The sequence below is a fragment of the Anomaloglossus baeobatrachus genome, chromosome 2 (assembly GCF_048569485.1).
Source record: "Anomaloglossus baeobatrachus isolate aAnoBae1 chromosome 2, aAnoBae1.hap1, whole genome shotgun sequence".
Lineage (NCBI taxonomy): Eukaryota > Metazoa > Chordata > Amphibia > Anura > Aromobatidae > Anomaloglossus > Anomaloglossus baeobatrachus.
Window position 1 is genome coordinate 801,611,872 of NC_134354.1, and position 19,585 is coordinate 801,631,456.

A 19,585-nucleotide genomic window follows, 5' to 3' on the forward strand; every position below is an offset into this window, starting at 1 on the left:
TGGAGACCGTGAGCGAGAGGAGTGGAGACCGTGAGCGAGAGGAGTGGAGACCGTGAGCGAGAGGAGTGGAGACCGTGAGCGAGAGGAGTGGAGACCAAGAGCGAGAGGAATGGAGACCGTGAGCGAGAGGAATGGAGACCGTGAGCGAGAGGAGTGGAGACCGTGAGCGAGAGGAGTGGAGACCGTGAGCGAGAGGAATGGAGACCGTGAGCGAGAGGAATGGAGACCGTGAGCGAGAGGAGTGGAGACCGTGAGCGAGAGGAGTGGAGACCGTGAGCGAGAGGAATGGAGACCGTGAGCGAGAGGAATGGAGACCGTGAGCGAGAGGAATGGAGACCGTGAGCGAGAGGAGTGGAGACCGTGAGCGAGAGGAATGGACTGTCATCCAGGAGAGAGACAAGCTCCTGTGTTTGGAGGTGATTGTGGTATGTTGTGTCCCTCCTCATGAAGTCCCTTTATTCTAGGCTCACAATATGGCACAGGAGGATTTCCGCTTAGTTTCTGTGGAGTAGAAGATAAATCCCAGACGGCTCTCGTTGTAAGGTGGGTACCGGACCTCATTTAATTTTTCACGTCCATCACTACGTAGGAGACAGGCACGATGGTGAGAAAAGGTGTCAAAGCTGAATTTGCCATGATACATGCCCATGCCACTATGTCCTGGAAGATAAAGCAAACAGACGTATTACCAGTTAGTATTATGTAACACCCCAGGGTCCAGGGGGTTTTCACGCGACACGTTGCCGGGTCGGGGGTGCAGATCCCCTGCGTCGTTACGGGCTGGCCTGCCCCGGTTCCGTTACCCCGAGACGTACAGGAGAGAGGGAAGGCAGTGGACGGGAGGAAAGATGGAGGATGGGGGTGGTAGTCATGGTTAGGAAAGTCTTTTATGATCGCGACGCCACCTGTGGTACCCAGCCAGGGATGGGCCGCCGTTGCGGGAGCTGCTTTCCGGGGCTGATGGTGAACGTCGCAGTCGGGATGGTGTTGCTCCCCACAGACGGAGCGGGATTACCTCAGGGAGGATGACGGAGGAAGGACAGGGGTGGTGGTAGTCCCCGTTGGCGCCACAGCGCTGGGCGACAGTACCGGTAAAGGAGAGGCAGAGACAGGGGCTGTGGTTCCAGGTCTTTTACTCACAGGTAGTTCAACTGCTGCCCCGGAGTACCGATCCCCGCCACGATGGGCACCAGCCGATCCCGGATCCGTGAAAGGTCAAGTCTTGTGTGTGTCAGCCTATGGGCCCTTCCTCCTTTGATGCGCTAAGTATTGGATCCCCGTGGAGTGAAGCACTTGGGGATCCCAGTGTCAGTAAAGTGTCCCATTCTGTATGCTGATAGCACGGTTCCGGTGTGGGGCCAGTCGAGGACCTCAACCCCAGATCCTATATGCTATTTGGCTGCAGACTCGTGTACTGGTCCGGTGACTTTTCGTAGCCATTCCCCGCGACCCTTGCAGAGTTGTTAGACAAGATGAAGTATATCTGCCCTAGGGTTCTGTACCCCGACAGCGCTGGTCCTGTGGAAGCAGCCGCCTGCTTCTCCCCAGTGACCGTGTTGAATACCTTGGCCCACAGAGCTGCTTGTGGCACGTCCGCTCTGCTGTGTCTGTAGCTGTTCTCTTTTTGTAGTTGTGTTGTGTGTTCTGAGCTGTTGCCCCCAGCTGCTGCCATCGGCTGGTTCACTGCTCTCACTAGGTCTACCTGCTTTTCCCACATTGTGCTCCTGACTCCTCCTGGTGGTCGCTTCTCCCTGACCCTGGGTCCCGGTTCCAGTGGATCGGGGAGCCCCTGGTGCGGTGGCATCCTGGAAATCCAACCGCTGTCATGACCCCCTACTGTGACCCAACCCTGGACCGGTTCCCATTGGGGAGGGCAACCCACTTTAACTGTATGTAGGTTTATGTGGAACCGGTACCGACCTTGCCTGGACCCGGGATAAGTACTACACCCCAATGGGGGTGCAGTACCCTGTGGCGCCTGAAGCCGCAGGGGCGCCACAATTACCAGTTAGAGTGCCTTCACTCAGACCATTATCTGGGTGCGGTCGCTGCACATTTACATTATTTCATCACCTGATTAGTTAGGTCCATTCATGATCATGTGAAATGTGAGGGTACTGCGCTGACATTGGATATCACTTCAGTCTGACACATTAATGGTGTCATTGTAGATCTATGCAATCAGTGCAAGCCCACATAGAGCTAAGAAACTCAAGTGATGTCCATTGTTCTGTGCCACAAGAAGGTCCATCAGCAATCTGTGGCATCAGCACTACAAGTAGAGAGCAAGAATACAAGGCACTTACCAACCCCTCCAAATGGCAGACTGGGAATGGTGGTGTGCATGATGCCATCATTGGCACAGAAGCCGCCGCTGCTCGTCCGGTCTAGAAACTGGTGAACGATCTGTCAGGAAAAGTGCAGACAATTATCAACAGGGACCGTGTCCTGGAGTCTGGAGATATGGCCTGCCGAGAGCATGGCCTGTCTGACCATCATGTGGATCTAGGTCTGCCTGCCGAGAGCATGGCCTGTCTGACCATCATGTGGATCTAGGTCTACCTGCCCAGTGCCAGCTCTGTCTGACCATCATGTGGATCTAGGTCTGCCTGCCGAGAGCATGGCCTGTCTGACCATCATGTGGATCTAGGTCTGCCTGCCGAGAGCATGGCCTGTCTACCAATATGTGGATCTAGGTCTGCCTGCCGAGAGCATGGCCTGTCTGACCATCATGTGGATCTAGGTCTGGCTGCCGAGAGCATGGCCTGTCTGACCATCATGTGGATCTAGGTCTGCCTGCCGAGAGCATGGCCTGTCTGACCATCATGTTGATCTAGGTCTGCCTGCCGAGAGCATGGCCAGTCTGACCATCATGTGGATCTAGGTCTACCTGCCCAGTGCCAGCTCTGTCTGACCATCATGTGGATCTAGGTCTGCCTGCCGAGAGCATGGCCTGTCTGACCATCATGTGGATCTAGGTCTACCTGCCCAGTGCCAGCTCTGTCTGACCATCATGTGGATCTAAGTCTGCCTGCCGAGAGCATGGCCTGTCTGACCATCATGTGGATCTAGGTCTACCTGCCCAGTGCCAGCTCTGTCTGACCATCATGTGGATCTAGGTCTGCCTGCCGAGAGCATGGCCTGTCTGACCATCATGTGGATCTAGGTCTACCTGCCGAGAGCATGGCCTGTCTGACCATAATGTGGATCTAGGTCTACCTGCCGAGAGCATGGCCTGTCTGACCATCATGTGGATCTAGGTCTACCTGCCGAGAGCATGGCCTGTCTGACCATCATGTGGATCTAGGTCTACCTGCCCAGTGCCAGCTCTGTCTGACCATCATGTGGATCTAGGTCTGCCTGCCGAGAGCATGGCCTGTCTGACCATCATGTGGATCTAGGTCTACCTGCCCAGTGCCAGCTCTGTCTGACCATCATGTGGATCTAAGTCTGCCTGCCGAGAGCATGGCCTGTCTGACCATCATGTGGATCTAGGTCTGCCTGCCGAGAGCATGGCCTGTCTGACCATCATGTGGATCTAGGTCTGCCTGCCGAGAGCATGGCCTGTCTGACCATCATGTGGATCTAGGTCTGCCTGCCGAGAGCATGGCCTGTCTGACCATCATGTGGATCTAAGTCTGCCTGCCGAGAGCATAGCCTGTCTGACCATCATATGGATCTAAGTCTGCCTGCCCAGTGCTAGCTCTGTCTGACCATCATGTGGATCTAGGTCTGCCTGCCGAGAGCATGGCCTGTCTGACCATCATGTGGATCTAGGTCTACCTGCCGAGAGCATGGCCTGTCTGACCATCATGTGGATCTAGGTCTGCCTGCCGAGAGCATGGCCTGTCTGACCATCATGTGGATCTAGGTCTGCCTGCCCAGTGCCTGCTCTGTCCGGCCATCATGTGGATCTAGGTCTGCCTGCCCAGTGCCTGCTCTGTCCGGCCATCATGTGGATCTAGGTCTGCCTGCCCTGTGCCTGCTCTGTCCAACCATCATGTAGATCTAGGTCTGCCTGCCCAGTGCCTGCTCTGTCCGGCCATCATGTGGATCTAGGTCTGCCTGCCCAGTGCCTGCTCTGTCCGGCCATCATGTGGATCTAGGTCTGCCTGCCCTGTGCCTGCTCTGTCCAACCATCATGTAGATCTAGGTCTGCCTGCCCAGTGCCTGCTCTGTCCGGCCATCATGTGGATCTAGGTCTGCCTGCCCAGTGCCTGCTCTGTCTGGCCATCATGTGGATCTAGGTCTGCCTGCCCTGTGCCTGCTCTGTCCAACCATCATGTAGATCTAGGTCTGCCTGCAGAGTGCCTGCTCTGTCCGGCCATCATGTTGACCTATGTCTGCCTGCCCACAGCCTGCGTTGTCTGGCCATCATGTAGATCTAGGTCTGCCTGCCCACAGCCTGCTTTGTCTGGCCATCATGTAGATCTAGGTCTGCCTGCCCAGTGTCTGCTCTGTCTGGCCATCATGTAGATCTTGGTCTGCTTGCCCTGTGCCTGCTTTTTCCGGCCATCATGTAGATCTAGGTCTGCTTGCACTGTGCCTGCTTTGTCTGGCCATCATGTAGATCGAGGTCTGCATGTCTGAGGATCTTGGTGAGTATCACAAATCCCTCTGCTGTGTCCACTGAGGACCCCCTTGTATAATAGAATGGGGTTCTCCTTTGTGGCCCTGCCGTGGGTGACGGTTGATTTGGGCTGAGGTTTTTCTGCTCCTTTTCGCTGGTCTCCTTTGTGGCCCTGCCGTGGGTGACGGTTGATTTGGGCTGAGGTTTTTCTGCTCCTTTTCGCTGGTCTCCTTTGGATTTTTGGCCATTGATCAGTGAGTGTAGGACAGAAGCAATCTGGTGTTTGATGAGGTTTTCCGTCTGTTACGTGTGAGGTTACGGCACAGTAATAAAGCCTAGCTTTCCTATACATTATTTCTGCCCGTTCCTTTCCTAATCTAATTGACATTTTACTTTGGACCAACCCAGTAACACTCAGGCCGCTTTCAGACGTCCAGGTTTAATCAGGTACAAGTCACACGCATGGTTATGGTCATATGTGTGTCATACGTGTGTCACACGTGCGACATCCGTGTTTGCATACGTGTCATACGTACCGGAGAAAACACTTTTACATAAAAATGTCTATATTCACCTGTATCCAGTGCTGTTTTCTTCGGCTCTGCAGCCTTCCGCTCCTGACCGCCGCTCATTATACTCACTGAATATTCACCGAATCGAGGAGCTGGAAGCCGGAGCATCGCGGGGACAGCACCGCCGAGGACAGGTGAGTATTCACAAAGCAAGCAGTGTGTGAGAAAGCCATGGAACCCATAGGGTGTAGGGGCGACATGACAGCCCGGAGGGTAGGGAGTTGATGGGGTTAAACAGTGTTGGTTCCTTTAGGAATGAGGAAAAGAAGGTGATTGGTTAGGGGGTGGAGTGTGGTGGTAGGAAAGGAGGGAGCTTCATGGTGTATATAATAGGAGGTGGGAGTCAATTACCTCCTCTTGCATTTCCTGGATGACAGCTTGGACGGGCTGGGGAACCTCCATCATGACATCCAGCCTGATGGATCCGGACATCGCAGATCTGCAGCTTGGACGGGCTGGGGAACCTCCATCATGATGTCTTGAGGAATCCTCGGATCTGGTCAGCATGGCGGTGCAGGGCGCCCAGGTAGTGCAGTCCCACACCCAGGCTGCCTGGGTGTCTCCTCGGCACCTTCCCCTCCCCCCACCCACCCTCTTTGCTGTAGTGCTGGCAGTTTCAGGACTCGCCGGGGTCTTTTGGGGAAGGTGGGGGTGAGGAGGACAACGTGAGAGCCCCCACTCCCGTGGGGACCCTCCGCAGCTGGGTGGGCAGCGGTAGCTTGCAGCGCCCGCTCTGGCTGTCGGGAGGAATCTCCTGCAGGGCCGCGACGGCCGAAAAGGGGGTGTGTCCAGCCCGGGGGCCTACTTCCAATGTGAGGCCTCAGGCTGGATTTTTTGAGCGATGCGGCTGCTCCCGGCAGGGAGCGCGCCCAGCGGCGGTGGATGGGGGGCGGAGGACGGCTGCCTACAGGGTCACCTCACCTGTGTGGCTGGATTATTGGGACCGGAGGACTGGGCGCAGCAGGCGGCGGCGAGGAGGAGACAGGAGGCGCCTGCAGGGTCACCTCCCCTGTGTGGCTGGATCATCGGGACCGGAGGACTGGGCGCAGCAGGCGGCGGCGAGGAGGAGACAGGAGGCGCCTGCAGGGTCACCTTACCTGTGTGGCTGGATTATCGGGACCGGAGGACTGGGCGCAGTAGGCGGCGGCGAGGAGGAGACAGGAGGCGCCTGCAGGGTCACCTTACCTGTGTGGCTGGATTATCGGGACCGGAGGACTGGGCGCAGTAGGCGGCGGCGAGGAGGAGACAGGAGACGCCTGCAGGGTCACCTCCCCTGTGTGGCTGGATCATCGGGACCGGAGGACTGGGCGCAGCAGGTGGCGACGAGGAGGAGACAGGAGGCCTGCTGTCTATCCTGGAGCAGGCATTGGGACAAGGGTGCAGCTCTCATCAGTAGCGGCTTCCCCCAGGAGGGGAGCGCCCAGCATTGTAGAGGCGACAATCGGCCCAAACAGGGCATGTGGACACGGTGCTCCTGGCGTCAGGGGGCGAACCCGGCGGGCATTCGGTGCCTGCAGCTTGAGGGACTGTCCCGGGATCAGCGACGGACGACTGGAGAAAAGGACGGTGACGGCTGATCTGAGGGCGTCCTCTGGAGGCAGCCTGGCGCGGTAATCAATTTAAGTTTCAGCCTTTTTGTAGTGGTGGGGTGGACAGTCGCTGTAGTGGAGTAGTGTCTGGAGATATGGGTAGCAGCTGGGGGGGTTTGGAGCATGTGGTTAGTTCATAGGTTGGTTGGTGCCGTGGTCCCTGGGGGGTGTGGGTTCATGTTCTGGAGGCCAGGGGCAGAGTTACGGACGGGGTGGTCTCATGGCAGCGGGGCCGTGAGGGTGCAGGTGGCGTCAGGTCCGGTGGTTACAGTTGCAGGTTGGGGATGGCGAGGTTCGGCGTTTACCGCAGTTTAGGTCTTGTGAGACTTGGTTAAGGGGGCTGATGATTGCGGCACATGTGAGCGGGTGAGACGGCGCAGTTATTGAAGGTTTGCTGGGTGTTTCATTATTAATCTTCTGATGCATGGTGGTTCTTATTGGATGATTTATGGTGGGTAAGGTAAAGGGGCGGGGGGTCCCGCGGTACGGTGTGTGCGGGGAGTTTTCAGGGGTTTTTTGTGAGTGATGTGTAGGTGCGGGGCCCCGGTATAGCGCAAGGGTTGCTGTGGATAAGGGAATAAAGGAGAGCGGAAATGTAGGAGAAGGTGAAGCGTTGGTTGCTGTAATGGGTTTGTAGGTTTGCAACCGCATCAATGGTAACATGGGGTTAATTTGTGGCTAGTCAGCATGTTATCCCATTGTGGAGGTTGGTGCTGGGAGGAATGTTGAGTCCAGCGTGACTGAATTGGTGTTAATGTAGGTGCTGGGCAGCTTTGGGCTGCTGTGGGTGAACTCGGTTAATCAGCAATGGTGGGCTGCGGACGGAATAATGGAGTTCTTCGGACAGCCGTGATTACGGGTGGGGACTATGCGAGTTATGGTTTGGACTAGAGGATTGGGTACTTGTGGTGCATAGAGTGTAAGTCGGATAGCTTAGGGCCATCTGGTATTATTGGGTGTTTTGCATGGGTGGACTCCTGGCATCTGTGGGCTGGTGGAGTCTATTTTATATTCATATACAATTTAAAAAAAAAAAAAAAGGGAATGCTTGGCCCGGTGGTAGGTATGGGCATCTGGGTAAGGGTTTGCTTAGGGAGGCGTGGTGCTCCGGTCTCACGGCATGAAGGTATTTGGTTTGAAGGTGCAGTTGTGCGTTACGGGAAAATAGTGGTACGCCCCTCGGTGGTCGGCTTTGAGCGGATACTATGGTGTGGCCAAGGTTTTAATTTATCTTTGAGTGTAATATGAGAGCCCAAAGGGGGTTGCGTGTCACAAGGTTTTCCTTGAGATCGAAAGGCCCGGACATGGTGTTTGGTAAAGTTGTGTCTCCTGATGCCCATAGTTGCATATGGAGTCAATCGGGCCAGTGGTGTGGCTGGAATTTTCCGGTGGGCATTGTAGTACAGGGAGCTTGTCGTGGTCCGGTTTGCGGAGGCAAGCGGACTGTGCATTATGGTTGGAGGTGTTGTTGGGGACCTTGGGATCGAAGGTAATGCTTCAATATCTTCGCCTCAGTAAGGGGTACAGGGCGATGGTTGCGGTTGTTTTGTTTTTTGAGGCCGTGTTAATTTTGGGGTGGAGCATGGTTCCGTTAGGCCGTGTGGGCCTCGTGGAAATTAAGTGGGCCTGATTTCGGATGAAGAAGGTCCATTAGTGTGGTAGTTGAGTATGTGGGAAGATTTTGGGATTTTCTGGGGAAGACAGCTCGAGCCTCTGTTGTTGTCAGAGGGTGTGATGGCGGAATAAATCGGTCAGGGGAGACCGGTAGTGATATTTGGCTCTGGGGAAGCTGCAAGGTCAGCTGTAGGGGAAATTTCAAGTCTATGGATTGCAGTCGTTTTACAGCGGGGTTTCACTTTAGCGGTTTCCTGGAAGAACTAGGTTTGGGGTGCGAAGTGACCCAGTAGCATAAGCAGTGTGAGTGTCATCCTGTTGTTGTATCTCAACCCCAGTGGTGGTTTAATTCAGCTGGAGACAGGAGGAGGAGCAGGGTGACTGTACAGTGGTTCTTTGGTCGGTACTGGGGAGGACGATGGTACCGTCGGTACTGCATTTAATTGGTTATAATAAGGCCAGCGGGGCATGGTGTGGATTCCGGCATAGTTTGGGAGCTTGTGGCATGGTGGGCCTGAGTGGCCATCAGAGGGACCCGGTGGCTCCTGCCACCAAGGATCAGGGGAGTGCGGTGCAGTAAGGTGGACTGGGTATGCTGGCTGGTGCATATATTGGATGCTCAGAGTTTAAGTGATGGATGGAAAGGTTTTAATGGTTGGTTTGGCCTGCAAGTTGGGGGAGCAAGCGTTGGGTGTGTGGGGGTCCAGGCCACGCAAGGTGTCACGTGGCCTGTTCCGTGGCGGGGGTAGGTCTGGTCCAGAGGCGGTTTAACGGATAATGTTATTTGATTGGAGAGTCACTTGTAGGATATAGTGGCTCCGGTTACAAGGATCTTGCAGGCATGGGGTCCTGCAAGGTGGGGGGTATTGATCCGTAGGTGATTCATACCTCATCTCCGGCCCGGTGTGTGTTGCGGCCAGGGATCATGTTTTGGTGGTGGAAGGTGGGTTCTGGACCGGGCCTACCCAGGGTTACGTATTGTATTACGTACTGTATTATTATTATTATGGTATTACCTATTGTTAAATGTTGGGGACGCCCGTTGGACGGCGCCCCCTTGTGTTAGTGTGTAAGCAATAGGCAATAAAGGGCTGCTGTGGCCATTTTTTACCAAGTCGCAAGCAGTGTCCGTGATATTATTGATACCGGGTAAGGGTAATTGGTAATAATATAGGAATCAACGACCGGAAAATCCCTCCTGGAAATGTAATGCAGTTCCCAATCAACTCCGATGACATCCTGATAACACCCCCGTGCTATAGCGGGTGTCAGGATGGTGACCTCACAGGTTCATCAGAGTTCATTGGGAACTGTGATGAATCCTCGATGCTGTCCCCGCGATGCTCCGGCTTCCAGATCCTCACCACACACACACCTGTTCCCAGCGATGCGGTCCCTGGCTCTGAAGTCCCCACGATGCTCCGGCTTCCAGCTCTTCAGTGCAGTGAATAATCAATGATAATAATGAGCGGGAGCAGGCAGAACTGGAGACCGCACCGCTGGAGACCGCACCGCTGGAGACCGCACCGCTGGAGACTGCACCGCTGGAGACAGGTGAATATAGAAAATCTATTTAAAAGACCCGCGTTTTCTCTGGTACATGTAATCCGTGTGACATCAGTGTGACATCAGTGTGCGATCCGTGTGACACCCGTGTGGCCAGAGAAAAAACAGATATGTCTGCGTATATGCGTGCGGGGTCACAAGGGGTCACACGGTCCATGTGAAAACACAGCCGTGTGAGTAACAGAATAACATGGGTACGTGTGGCATCCGTGTTAAAAACAGATGTCACACATACCTGAAACACGGACGTCTGAAACCAGCCTCAGCAAGTGCAGCACGTTATCAGAAAAAAAATCAGCCGCTGCAGACTGTGATTGACTGCAGCAGTCAGGTGACTGAGGGGTGTGGCAGCTGTGTATATAATACATACAGTGATTATTGCCATCTCCCGCATGATGACCACCCAAGGGGCTTCTGGCTGCCGTTTCCCTCTGGCATCATGGGTCAGGCAATAGCCGGGTAAATATGTGAACCCCAGTACGAGCCGTTCCTATGTAGAGCGCTGGGATTTAGTCATTTGCATAAAACACATTAATTATTTTAATACTTTACAATAACAGTTTTATTTGTTCTTTCTTTTCTTTTCCCTCCAATTTTGATTCCAGGTTACGATGTCAGAGAATGTAGATGGAGCCACAGACATTCACATGCAATATGGACCTCAAAAGTCACCAAGAATCATCCAAAAGTCCCTCATCAAATCACCCCACGCCGTCCATGTCGGTTTCCTCCAGAAGCTCAGTGACTTACGGCCGATCATCCATCCCCAGCCAGCAGCCACGGGGCAGAGGACGGGGGGACCCTGCACAGTCAGGCATCCCATTAATGGCAGCGGTGTGAGGGAAGGGGTCTCGGCCACAACCATCTTGGGGAGTGGGTTTCTTCAGGGGATCACAATATGATCACTGCCTGCTACAATGACACGAGGGGGGCATGGACCAGCAGGGCCGGACACACTAGAAGCATTCCTATGGACCAAGCTGAAGCTCAGGAGACCAGCCCTACAGGCAGATGCTGACCGAACCCCTGCGTACCGGACATGGACACACTAGAAGCATTCCTATGGACCAAGCTGAAGCTCAGGAGACCAGCCCTACAGCCAGATGCTGACCGTACCCCTGCGTACCGGACATGGACACACTAGAAGCATTCCTATGGACCAAGCTGAAGCTCAGGAGACCAGCCCTACAGCCAGATGCTGACCGCACCCCTGCGTACCGGACATGGACACACTAGAAGCATTCCTATGGACCAAGCTGAAGCTCAGGAGACCAGCCCTACAGCCAGATGCTGACCGTACCCCTGCGTACCGGACATGGACACACTAGAAGCATTCCTATGGACCAAGCTGAAGCTCAGGAGACCAGCCCTACAGCCAGATGCTGACCGTACCCCTGCGTACCGGACATGGACACACTAGAAGCATTCCTATGGACCAAGCTGAAGCTCAGGAGACCAGCCCTACAGCCAGATGCTGACCGTACCCCTGCGTACCGGACATGGACACACTAGAAGCATTCCTATGGACCAAGCTGAAGCTCAGGAGACCAGCCCTACAGCCAGATGCTGACCGTACCCCTGCGTACCGGACATGGACACACTAGAAGCATTCCTATGGACCAAGCTGAAGCTCAGGAGACCAGCCCTACAGCCAGATGCTGACCGCACCCCTGCGTACCGGACATGGACACACTAGAAGCATTCCTATGGACCAAGCTGAAGCTCAGGAGACCAGCCCTACAGCCAGATGCTGACCGTACCCCTGCGTACCGGACATGGACACACTAGAAGCATTCCTATGGACCAAGCTGAAGCTCAGGAGACCAGCCCTACAGCCAGATGCTGACCGCACCCCTGCGTACCGGACATGGACACACTAGAAGCATTCCTATGGACCAAGCTGAAGCTCAGGAGACCAGCCCTACAGCCAGATGCTGACCGGACCCCTGCGTACCGGACATGGACACACTAGAAGCATTCCTATGGACCAAGCTGAAGCTCAGGAGACCAGCCCTACAGGCAGATGCTGACCGCACCCCTGCGTACCGGACATGGACACACTAGAAGCATTCCTATGGACCAAGCTGAAGCTCAGGAGACCAGCCCTACAGCCAGATGCTGACCGCACCCCTGCGTACCGGACATGGACACACTAGAAGCATTCCTATGGACCAAGCTGAAGCTCAGGAGACCAGCCCTACAGCCAGATGCTGACCGCACCCCTGCGTACCGGACATGGACACACGACACCATGGACTCACCTGAGAGTCAGATGAGAAGATGTATGCAGCCAATGGCTTCTCTCTGTTGTTTAGAAAGTTAATTGCTTCATCATATCCAGAAACTGTGAAGACTGGAAGGATGGGGCCGAAGATCTCTTCTTGCATCACTGGGTCCGACTCCTTGACATCTACAAGGATGGTGGGGGCTGCAAAAAGGAGAATATGGAGTCAACAACCAGGCACTATGGAGAGCCGAAGATTACATTCAAGGCCAATGCGTGGCGAGAGAGAGCCACATCATCTGACCCTCCACGCACATCCACAAATCAGCCACGAAGCCTGTGTGATCACAGCACCCGAGGCCTCAGAAGGTTGGTAAGCAAAATTGTCAGCCCTTATAGGGCTGGCTCAGACAGCCATGTGCTGCCTGAGTACTGAGGTAGCATTTCCCTCAGCCACCATGTGCTGCCTGAGTAGAGGTAGCATTTCCCTCAGCCACCATGTGCTGCCTGAGTAGAGGTAGCATTTCTCTCAGCCACCATGTGCTGCCTGAGTAGAGGTAGCATTTCTCTCAGCCACCATGTGCTGCCTGAGTACTGAGGAGGCATTTCTCTCAGCCACCATGTGCTGCCTGAGTACTGAGGTAGCATTTCCTTCAGCCACCATGTGCTGCCTGAGTGGAGGTAGCATTTCCCTCAGCCACCATGTGCTGCCTGAGTAGAGGTAGCATTTCCCTCAGCCACCATGTGCTGCCTGAGTAGAGGTAGCATTTCCCTCAGCCACCATGTGCTGCCTGAGTACTGAGGTAGCATTTCCCTCAGCCACCATGTGCTGCCTGAGTAGAGGTAGCATTTCTCTCAGCCACCATGTGCTGCCTGAGTACTGAGGAGGCATTTCTCTCAGCCACCATGTGCTGCCTGAGTACTGAGGTAGCATTTCCTTCAGCCACCATGTGCTGCCTGAGTGGAGGTAGCATTTCCCTCAGCCACCATGTGCTGCCTGAGTAGAGGTAGCATTTCCCTCAGCCACCATGTGCTGCCTGAGTAGAGGTAGCATTTCTCTCAGCCACCATGTGCTGCCTGAGTAGAGGTAGCATTTCTCTCAGCCACCATGTGCTGCCTGAGTACTGAGGAGACATTTCTCTCAGCCACCATGTGCTGCCTGAGTACTGAGGTAGCATTTCCTTCAGCCACCATGTGCTGCCTGAGTAGAGGTAGCATTTCCCTCAGCCACCATGTGCTGCCTGAGTAGAGGTAGTATTTCCCTCAGCCACCATGTGCTGCCTGAGTACTGAGGTAGCATTTCCCTCAGCCACCATGTGCTGCCTGAGTAGAGGTAGCATTTCCCTCAGCCACCATGTGCTGCCTGAGTAGAGGTAGCATTTCTCTCAGCCACCATGTGCTGCCTGAGTAGAGGTAGCATTTCTCTCAGCCACCATGTGCTGCCTGAGTACTGAGGTAGCATTTCCCTCAGCCACCATGTGCTGCCTGAGTACTGAGGTAGCATTTCCCTCAGCCACCATGTGCTGCCTGAGTAGAGGTAGCATTTCTCTCAGCCACCATGTGCTGCCTGAGTACTGAGGAGGCATTTCTCTCAGCCACCATGTGCTGCCTGAGTACTGAGGTAGCATTTCCCTCAGCCACCATGTGCTGCCTGAGTGGAGGTAGCATTTCCCTCAGCCACCATGTGCTGCCTGAGTAGAGGTAGCATTTCCCTCAGCCACCATGTGCTGCCCGAGTAGAGGTAGCATTTCTCTCAGCCACCATGTGCTGCCTGAGTAGAGGTAGCATTTCTCTCAGCCACCATGTGCTGCCTGAGTAGAGGTAGCATTTCTCTCAGCCACCATGTGCTGCCTGAGTACTGAGGAGACATTTCTCTCAGCCACCATGTGCTGCCTGAGTACTGAGGTAGCATTTCCTTCAGCCACCATGTGCTGCCTGAGTAGAGGTAGCATTTCCCTCAGCCACCATGTGCTGCCTGAGTAGAGGTAGCATTTCCCTCAGCCACCATGTGCTGCCTGAGTACTGAGGAGGCATTTCTCTCAGCCACCATGTGCTGCCTGAGTACAGAGGAAGCATTTCTCTCAGCCACCATGTGCTGCCTGAGTAGAGGTAGCATTTCTCTCAGCCACCATGTGCTGCCTGAGTAGAGGTAGCATTTCTCTCAGCCACCATGTGCTGCCTGAGTAGAGGTAGCATTTCTCTCAGCCACCATGTGCTGCCTGAGTAGAGGTAGCATTTCTCTCAGCCACCATGTGCTGCCTCAATACAGAGGTAGCATTTCTCTCAGCCATCATGTGCTGCCTGAGTAGAGGTAGCATTTCTCTCAGCCACCATGTGCTGCCTGAGTACAGAGGAAGCATTTCTCTCAGCCACCATGTGCTGCCTGAGTAGAGGTAGCATTTCTCTCAGCCACCATGTGCTGCCTGAGTAGAGGTAGCGTTTCTCTCAGCCATCATGTGCTGCCTGAATACGGAGGTAGCATTTCTCTCAGCCACCATGTGCTGCCTGAGTACAGAGGAAGCATTTCTCTCAGCCACCATGTGCTGCCTGAGTAGAGGTAGCATTTCTCTCAGCCACCATGTGCTGCCTGAGTAGAGGTAGCGTTTCTCTCAGCCACCATGTGCTGCCTGAATACGGAGGTAGCATTTCTCTCAGCCACCATGTGCTGCCTGAGTACTGAGGTAGCATTTCTCTCAGCCACCATGTGCTGCCCGAGTAGAGGTAGCATTTCTCTCAGCCACCATGTGCTGCCTGAGTACTGAGGTAGCATTTCTCTCAGCCACCATGTGCTGCCTGAGTACTGAGGAGGCATTTCTCTCAGCCACCATGTGCTGCCTGAGTACTGAGGAGGCATTTCTCTCAGCCACCATGTGCTGCCTGAGTACTGAGGAGGCATTTCTCTCAGCCACCATGTGCTGCCTGAGTACTGAGGAGGCATTTCTCTCAGCCACCATGTGCTGCCTGAGTACAGAGGTAGCATTTCTCTCAGCCACCATGTGTTGCCTGAGTACAGAGGAAGCATTTCTCTCAGCCACCATGTGCTGCCTGAGTACTGAGGTAGCATTTCTCTCAGCCACCATGTGCTGCCTGAGTACTGAGGTAGCATTTCTCTCAGCCACCATGTGCTGCCTGAGTACAGAGGTAGCATTTCTCTCAGCCACCATGTGCTGCCTGAGTAGAGGTAACATTTACCTCAGCCACCTTGTGCTGCCTGAGTACTGAGGAGGCATTTCTCTCAGCCACCATGTGCTGCCTGAGTACAGAGGAAGCATTTCTCTCAGCCACCATGTGCTGCCTGAGTAGAGGTAACATTTACCTCAGCCACCTTGTGCTGCCTGAGTACTGAGGAGGCATTTCTCTCAGCCACCATGTGCTGCCTGAGTACAGAGGAAGCATTTCTCTCAGCCACCATGTGCTGCCTGAGTAGAGGTAGCATTTCTCTCAGCCACCATGTGCTGCCTCAATACAGAGGTAGCATTTCTCTCAGCCATCATGTGCTGCCTGAGTAGAGGTAGCATTTCTCTCAGCCACCATGTGCTGCCTGAGTACAGAGGAAGCATTTCTCTCAGCCACCATGTGCTGCCTGAGTAGAGGTAGCATTTCTCTCAGCCACCATGTGCTGCCTGAGTAGAGGTAGCGTTTCTCTCAGCCATCATGTGCTGCCTGAATACGGAGGTAGCATTTCTCTCAGCCACCATGTGCTGCCTGAGTACTGAGGTAGCATTTCTCTCAGCCACCATGTGCTGCCTGAGTACTGAGGTAGCATTTCTCTCAGCCACCATGTGCTGCCTGAGTACTGAGGAGGCATTTCTCTCAGCCACCATGTGCTGCCTGAGTACTGAGGAGGCATTTCTCTCAGCCACCATGTGCTGCCTGAGTACTGAGGTGGCATTTCTCTCAGCCACCATGTGCTGCCTGAGTACAGAGGTAGCATTTCTCTCAGCCACCATGTGCTGCCTGAGTACTGAGGTAGCATTTCTCTCAGCCACCATGTGCTGCCTGAGTACAGAGGTAGCATTTCTCTCAGCCACCATGTGCTGCCTGAGTACAGAGGAAGCATTTCTCTCAGCCACCATGTGCTGCCTGAGTACTGAGGAGGCATTTCTCTCAGCCACCATGTGCTGCCTGAGTACTGAGGAGGCATTTCTCTCAGCCACCATGTGCTGCCTGAGTACTGAGGTGGCATTTCTCTCAGCCACCATGTGCTGCCTGAGTACAGAGGTAGCATTTCTCTCAGCCACCATGTGTTGCCTGAGTACTGAGGTAGCATTTCTCTCAGCCACCATGTGCTGCCTGAGTACTGAGGTAGCATTTCTCTCAGCCACCATGTGCTGCCTGAGTACAGAGGTAGCATTTCTCTCAGCCACCATGTGCTGCCTGAGTACTGAGGAGGCATTTCTCTCAGCCACCATGTGCTGCCTGAGTACTGAGGAGGCATTTCTCTCAGACACCATGTGCTGCCTGAGTACAGAGGTAGCATTTCTCTCAGCCACCATGTGTTGCCTGAGTACAGAGGAAGCATTTCTCTCAGCCACCATGTGCTGCCTGAGTACAGAGGAAGCATTTCTCTCAGCCACCATGTGCTGCCTGAGTACTGAGGTAGCATTTCTCTCAGCCACAATGTGCTGCCTGAGTACTGAGGTAGCATTTCTCTCAGCCACCATGTGGTGCCTGAGTACAGAGGTAGCATTTCTCTCAGCCACCATGTGCTGCCTGAGTACTGAGGTAGCATTTCTCTCAGCCACCATGTGCTGCCTGAGTAGAGGTAACATTTCTCTCAGCCACCATGTGCTGCCTGAGTAGAGGTAACATTTCTCTCAGCCACCATGTGCTGCCTGAGTACTGAGGTGGCATTTCTGTCAGCCACCTTGTGCTGCCTGAGTACTGAGTTGGCATTTCTCTCAGCCATCATGTGCTGCCTGAGTACTGAGGAGGCATTTCTCTCAGCCACCATGTGCTGCCTGAGTACTGAGGAGGCATTTCTCTCAGACACCATGTGCTGCCTGAGTACAGAGGTAGCATTTCTCTCAGCCACCATGTGTTGCCTGAGTACAGAGGAAGCATTTCTCTCAGCCACCATGTGCTGCCTGAGTACAGAGGAAGCATTTCTCTCAGCCACCATGTGCTGCCTGAGTACTGAGGTAGCATTTCTCTCAGCCACCATGTGCTGCCTGAGTAGAGGTAACATTTCTCTCAGCCACCATGTGCTGCCTGAGTAGAGGTAACATTTCTCTCAGCCACCATGTGCTGCCTGAGTACTGAGGTGGCATTTCTCTCAGCCACCACGTGCTGCCTGAGTACTGAGGTGGCATTTCTCTCAGCCACCATATGCTGCCTGAGTACTGAGTTAGCCAGACTGGCTTGCAAAGTCTCCTTAAGGAGAATAGTGTTCCCCCGTGGAATTTTAGGGGCATTGCAGCTATAAGTCCCCTTACCTGGCAGCCAGACTGGCTTGCAAAGTCTCCTTAAGGAGAATAGTGTTCCCCCGTGGTCCCCACATAGCTTTCTCATGAGCCAGATCAGACACCCCCATACTTTGCACTGACGAGGGGCAAGCACCCCGAAACACCGTGTCTGCAAATTGGGATTCTGATCTGGCTTATATATCCTGAGTCATATTGCAAAGGATTGTCGAAAATCCACTTGTGACTTTTAGGATCGCTACTTCCAATAGGTGGCGCTGTGCTAGAGTTTGTCTCCTTTACTGGAGAGACAATTTGAATATTTCCCAGAGGGGCATTGCAGCTATAAGTCCCCTTACCTGGCAGCCAGACTGGCTTGCAAAGTCTCCTTAAGGAGAATAGTGTTCCCCCGTGGAATTTTAGGGGCATTGCAGCTATAAGTCCCCTTACCTGGCAGCCAGACTGGCTTGCAAAGTCTCCTTAAGGAGAATAGTGTTCCCCCGTGGTCCCCACATAGCTTTCTCATGAGCCAGATCAGACACCCCCATACTTTGCACTGACGAGGGGCAAGCACCCCGAAACACCGTGTCTGCAAATTGGGATTCTGATCTGGCTTATATATCCTGAGTCATATTGCAAAGGATTGTCGAAAATCCACTTGTGACTTTTAGGATCGCTACTTCCAATAGGTGGCGCTGTGCTAGAGTTTGTCTCCTTTACTGGAGAGACAATTTGAATATTTCCCAGAGGGGCATTGCAGCTATAAGTCCCCTTACCTGGCAGCCAGACTGGCTTGCAAAGTCTCCTTAAGGAGAATAGTGTTCCCCCGTGGAATTTTAGGGGCATTGCAGCTATAAGTCCCCTTACCTGGCAGCCAGACTGGCTTGCAAAGTCTCCTTAAGGAGAATAGTGTTCCCCCGTGGTCCCCACATAGCTTTCTCATGAGCCAGATCAGACACCCCCATACTTTGCACTGACGAGGGGCAAGCACCCCGAAACACCGTGTCTGCAAATTGGGATTCTGATCTGGCTTATATATCCTGAGTCATATTGCAAAGGATTGTCGAAAATCCACTTGTGACTTTTAGGATCGCTACTTCCAATAGGTGGCGCTGTGCTAGAGTTTGTCTCCTTTACTGGAGAGACAATTTGAATATTTCCCAGAGGGGCATTGCAGCTATAAGTCCCCTTACCTGGCAGCCAGACTGGCTTGCAAAGTCTCCTTAAGGAGAATAGTGTTCCCCCGTGGAATTTTAGGGGCATTGCAGCTATAAGTCCCCTTACCTGGCAGCCAGACTGGCTTGCAAAGTCTCCTTAAGGAGAATAGTGTTCCCCCGTGGTCCCCACATAGCTTTCTCATGAGCCAGATCAGACACCCCCATACTTTGCACTGACGAGGGGCAAGCACCCCGAAACACCGTGTCTGCAAATTGGGATTCTGATCTGGCTTATATATCCTGAGTCATATTGCAAAGGATTGTCGAAAATCCACTTGTGACTTTTAGGATCGCTACTTCCAATAGGTGGCGCTGTGCTAGAGTTTGTCTCCTTTACTGGAGAGACAATTTGAATATTTCCCAGAGGGGCATTGCAGCTATAAGTCCCCTTACCTGGCAGCCAGACTGGCTTGCAAAGTCTCCTTAAGGAGAATAGTGTTCCCCCGTGGAATTTTAGGGGCATTGCAGCTATAAGTCCCCTTACCTGGCAGCCAGACTGGCTTGCAAAGTCTCCTTAAGGAGAATAGTGTTCCCCCGTGGTCCCCACATAGCTTTCTCATGAGCCAGATCAGACACCCCCATACTTTGCACTGACGAGGGGCAAGCACCCCGAAACACCGTGTCTGCAAATTGGGATTCTGATCTGGCTTATATATCCTGAGTCATATTGCAAAGGATTGTCGAAAATCCACTTGTGACTTTTAGGATCGCTACTTCCAATAGGTGGCGCTGTGCTAGAGTTTGTCTCCTTTACTGGAGAGACAATTTGAATATTTCCCAGAGGGGCATTGCAGCTATAAGTCCCCTTACCTGGCAGCCAGACTGGCTTGC

General features: G+C 53.7%; 1 protein-coding gene across 1 annotated transcript in view; it reads right to left on the bottom strand.

Moving 5' to 3' along the window:
* Positions 1-245: 245 nt before the first annotated feature.
* Positions 246-19,585, bottom strand: part of LOC142292394 (aldehyde dehydrogenase family 3 member B1-like) — a 310,248-nt gene continuing 290,908 nt past the window's right edge. Inside the window, exons 8-10 of the mRNA XM_075337741.1 lie at positions 12,173-12,339; positions 2,307-2,406; positions 246-660 (exon numbers count right to left, since the gene is read on the bottom strand). Coding sequence (XP_075193856.1) covers positions 467-660; positions 2,307-2,406; positions 12,173-12,339 — 461 coding nt within the window. The 3' untranslated portion in view covers positions 246-466. The remainder of the gene's footprint in view (positions 661-2,306; positions 2,407-12,172; positions 12,340-19,585) is intronic.